Here is a 5,146-nt window from a genome sequence, read left to right on the forward strand (position 1 = left end):
ACATCCATTTAACAGCCCTTTTTATGATCTTTACTGTTTCTAGGTAACTGGGGAGGAATTTAGCCTGAAGATCAAAAACTTGAGCTATTGCCTACATGATTTCTACTCAGGCTTCACTTGTAGGGGCTGTGGGGGTGGTAACTTAGGCAGGAGCCAGAGTTCCAGGAGCATGAGGGAACACTTACAGGTCATAAATGTGAATTATCACCCTTCCGGGTTTGGAACTCAGGTCAACTGGACACCAGCCTGCAATTCCCCATAGGTACAGAGCTTGTGGAAAGACCAAAACAGGTAGTCTGCTACAGAGCTGGGAGTGTGATAGGTGATTGCCTATGGATACAGGGAAGGAGTGTGAATATCTGAACTTCAACTACCTGCTTCACTGGTCTATTTGGATCATAGTGAAACTAGGTTGGCATATTCCCAGAAAAATCCAGATGAAGTTGGTTCTAAGATAAGAAGGTGAGTATAGAGGAAGGGTGAGAAGATCATCTGCATGGTGTGCTGGAGATGGGGTCAGAATGGAGGTGATCTGCTACAGAGATGGGAGTGAGACTATAGAATTGGATATGGTGAAAAGGAGGATGGAAATGAGAAAACCTTGAAGATTCTCAATCAGTATGTCCTCTTCTCTGGCAGGAGTAACCTGCAGAATCCCAGAGAATTCCTGATGATGTTGGAAGCTGGGTGGAATGAGCTGGGACAAGGAAGATTGGAGGTCTGCATGATCTGTTGGAGTTTGATATCAGTAACAGCAGGACATGTTCTGATACAAAAATGGGGAAGGGGTGTTGAACTTGTGGAAGGAAGGAGATGTGTTGATATGCAGAGCAGAGGATGTGGTTGAGAGGTGACAGAATTGCATAATGAATCCCAGGAAATCAGACTCCAGGGACCAACATCAGGGTGCATATCTGGATTTATTGTGCAATATACTTACATGTATAAACTGTTTGAGATAATCTAAAGTCTCTAAATCCTCAACCACTTTTATCTTGCTACATCTTCACTATGCCGCAATGAATTGTCTACCTGATGAGGTCACTCAAAAGGATCATAGGTGGGGTAAAAAAAAAGAGGAGTAGGGGGAGCATTATCCCCTGAAAAGACTACTATGAAGACAGTGGAATAGGATGGACAGATTGCTCAGGGGTTAGGAGCAATGAATGCTCTTCCAAATATATTGAGTTAAATGCCAAGCAACCACATAGTGGCTAAAAACCATCTGTAGTGGGATCTGATGACCTCTTCTGGTGTGTCTGAAGACAGCTACACTGTACTAATATAAATAAAATAAATAAGTCTTTAAAAGGGGGGGCAGACACTACCCAGGCCTTGGTTCCTTTTTGGGGTCTCACTGTTTTTCCAGGGACTATATTAGATCTAATGTTGTGTACACCAGATCAGGACTCTTTGAGGAGTTGACGAAGTCTGTGGTGCCTCCCTCTCCAATCCACTTTTTTCTTCACATGGTTAACTTCCATATCCCCCACAATAATCTGCATTTAACCTACCTGCTTCCCTGTCCTGAGTTGCTCATGGAAACTTGAATATTAATATTTTAAACATTATTTTCAAAACTAAAAGAAGCTTGCTGGATCCTCTGGAGCATGCTGAGCTGTCCTGAGCAGCCTGCTATCCCAGGGGAACCTCCGTTCTTTGGCCACCTCTCCCCCTACCTTCATCAGACACACTGAATTATTCAAGTTAGCTTCCCTTCCTCCACCCATCCCTACTTGTTGAGACCTCTGGGCATGCCAAGCTGCCCACAGTAGATTGGTAGCCTGGGTAGACTTCCATTGTCCTGCCAACTCTCTGCTGAAAATCATCAGATTGGCAGCAACTGAACCATACACACCTGCACATACTAAATGCAACAGACCACTAGATATGGAATGATACAACCCAAAGATACCCATCTGAGACCTGCCACATCAGCATCATCGAGTCAAAACCCCTATCAGTATGTGCTACAATAAGAAAATCCAGGAACCAAACCCATCCAGATAGCTGAAAGCCCATGAAAGAACACAACCAACAAAGCCAGGTAAAGAAGGTACAAGAATAAATACATGAACAAGGATGCTTGAATCTCACTTAGAAGTGAGAAAAAATTAGTCATAAGAGGCCGATGGAAGGAAGAAACTCGATGAGATAAGGATAGAGTGGGGAAATGTGTGTGTGTGTTTGTGTGTGTGTGTGTGTGTGTGTGTGTGTGTGTGTGTGTGTTTGTGTGTGTTCCAGATCAGGTGTAGGGATGGACAGGGAGATGACAAGATAACTATGAGAATAAATTAAAATCTTCAACTGAAAGGGGTAGGAAGGTAGGGAACCTCCCCAGGAAAAGACAGAAACCTGAGATAAGGGAGGTGCCCCAGAATCCACGGAGGTGTCCTTAACTATGACTCACTATGTAGAGGATATGAAACCTGAAGTAGCCACCTCCTGTAGCCAGGCAGGAACCCCAGTGGAGCCATAGGGCCAGCAACCAACCCATATAAATTTTGACCAAAAATTTATCCTGTCTTCAAAAATGCTGGCATGAGAATGGCAGAGCAGAGACTGAGTGAATTACCAACCAATAACCAGACCTATTTGAGACTCATCACATTGGCAAACAAAAATCCTTGGCACTATTCATAATACTCTGCTATGCTTGCAGACAGGAGTCTAGCATGGATGTCTTCTTAGAGGCTTTACCCAACACCTGACTCAGACAGATACAGGCACCCACAGACGAACAGTCGATTGAGCATGGGAACTTTCATGGAAAAATCACAGCAAGGATTGCAGCCTGTAAGAAGATAGGAACTGTACAAGAAGAGCAACAGAGTCTTCTAAGCTGTATCCTTGGTGCTCTCAGAGACTGAACCACCAACCAAAGAACATATATGGGCTGGACCTAGGCCTCCTTGCACATATGTAACTGATGTGTTGCTTGGTATTCATGTGTATCCTGAACAACAGGAGCAGGGGCTATCCCCAAATCTGTTGCCAGCATGTGGGATGAATTTATAGCTTGGATGCCTTATTCAACCTCAGTGGAAAATTTGACTGTCTTCACAGATACATGAGTTGCCAGTGTTGGTGATCCCCAGGGAGAACACAACAAACTCAGAGAAGAAACAGAGATGTAATTGGGGGAAATTTTAGGAGGGGTGACTGAGTCGGGGGCAATGAGCAGGAAGTAAGGTGAATACATAAAATTCTAACAACAAGAAGAAAGATTAAAAGTCTGAAAAACTGCCATAGAAAGCCTTGAAAATATTTCTTATGTTATATTTAAAAATTTGAAACAAATCATGCCGAATCTGAACAATTGAGAGTAGTGTAGCATTTACACATTTTTTTTTTTTGGTATACATAGGTCACAAAAGAATTCAGAGAGTTGTGGTATGTATCATTATTTATTAAAAATACAAATATTACTAAAATAAGACCCTTTATAAATTCCTATTGAATAAAGAGTCACATGAAATATGTCTGAATAAAGAGCAGAAAGCATATGGTCACCAAGTCTTGAATTTGCAAGACTTATGAGATATAACTTGGCATTTAGATTTACATCTGAGAATGAAACATAATGGAAAATCTCTCACATTGTACTCTTTAATTGGATTCATTAGTATTTTATTTCATTTCTGAAGTAGCAGTTAGAAAATACGGCTGAGTACAGAAGTAACTTGAAAATTAGAATGGGACTCAACATAAGGAAGACAGAATAATGTAGCACTTTTTTATTGTTTTATCTTTCTCATTGCATATTCTCACTAGCTAGCAGCTCGGCAAGGTTCTGTTACCTATTTATTGCCAGAGGTTTCTTCAGACTCAGAGTTTTTCTCAGTGCTGCCTGTACTTCCTTGTTTCTTAAGCTATAGATGATGGGGTTCATCATGGATGTCACCGATGTGTAGAAAAGGGCCAAGAGTTTGTCCATTCCTGGTAAGTGGCTAGACTTGGGCCTCAAGTAGGTAATAGATGCTGAGCCATAGAAGAGAGTGACTACAAGTAGATGAGAGGAGCAGGTGGAGAGAGCTTTGTGGCGTCCCTCAGGTGAAGGCATCACCAGCACTGTAACCAGAATTCTGACATAGGAATAAATGATCAACAGAAATGGGCTAGATATGCAGAGGACTGCTACCACAAAGATTGCAGCCTCATTTTGGGATGTATCACCACAGGCAAGTGCCAGAACAGGTGGAAGGTCACAGAAGAAGTGGTCTATCTCACAGGGTCCACAAAAGTCCAGGGAGAAAATAAAATTGGTCTGTCCCAACCCTACTATACATCCCATTCCCCATGAAACTATTGCCAAATGGGCACATACCTCACGACTCATTCGGGTTGCATAGTGGAGTGGGGAGCATATGGCCATGCAGCGGTCAAAGGCCATAGCTCCCAATAGGCAGCACTCAGTTATACCAAAAAATGAGAAGAAAAACATCTGTGAGGCACAACCCTCCCGAGAGATCTCTCGGTTCTCACTCACAAGGCTCTGTAACATTTTGGGAATGACAGAACAAGTGTAGCCAATTTCCAGGAGAGACAAGTTGGCCAGAAAGAAGTACATGGGTGTGTGTAGGGCTGGACTGGTGCAGATTGCAAGCGCTATGAGTGCATTTCCTGTCAGTGATACTAAAAACATGAGGAGGATGAGGGTAAACAGGAGGAAGCATTCTCCAGGGACCTCAGAGAACTTGGCAAATGCAAAGCTTTTGACAGACAAGCTGTTCTCCTCCCACAGAGAGCAGTTGATACTCATCTCCTGAAAGAAAGGATTAAAAATCATGACAGCAATTTTTGCAGATGGGAGAAATTATTGATTTAGTCTGTCTCTCCCAACTGTTCTAGTCTCTCCCCTACCTCTTACGTGTGTGTGTGTGTGTGTGTGTGTGTGTGTGTGTGTGTGTGTAATATACATGGGAATGCATGTTCCTGTAATATTCAGATCCTAATACCAAGAGTCTTGATTAGTTTCCACCTTGTTTTCTGATACAGGTTACTTGTCTTGGACCTACTTGTTTTTGCTAGAATGAGTCAGAGATCCACCTTCTTTTGCCTTTCATATCTTTATTATTGGAGTTACATATAAATGCTCGTTTGCCCAGTCTTTCATTGGTACTGTTGATCAAAACTGCTACTCAAA

The 5,146-nt window shown here is 42.5% G+C and overlaps 1 protein-coding gene across 2 annotated transcripts; it reads right to left on the reverse strand.

The window, feature by feature from the left end:
* Nucleotides 1-3,796: 3,796 nt before the first annotated feature.
* On the reverse strand, nt 3,797-4,789 carry LOC110314959 (olfactory receptor 10C1-like). 2 transcript variants are annotated; one of them, XM_029534675.1, is made up of 2 exons: nt 4,423-4,762; nt 3,797-4,002 (listed from the first exon to the last, which is right to left on the reverse strand). In XM_029534675.1, the coding sequence occupies exons 1-2, from the start codon at nt 4,760-4,762 to the stop codon at nt 3,797-3,799; spliced, it is 546 nt and encodes a 181-aa protein (XP_029390535.1). The 2 variants fall into 2 exon arrangements, with proteins under 2 accessions (XP_029390535.1, XP_021044800.1); XM_021189141.1 differs by having other exon boundaries at nt 3,797-4,789.
* Between the last annotated feature and the right edge of the window lie 357 nt (nt 4,790-5,146).

Source organism: Mus pahari, unplaced genomic scaffold, assembly GCF_900095145.1.
Source record: "Mus pahari unplaced genomic scaffold, PAHARI_EIJ_v1.1 scaffold_14024_1, whole genome shotgun sequence".
In the NCBI taxonomy this organism is placed as follows: domain Eukaryota; kingdom Metazoa; phylum Chordata; class Mammalia; order Rodentia; family Muridae; genus Mus; species Mus pahari.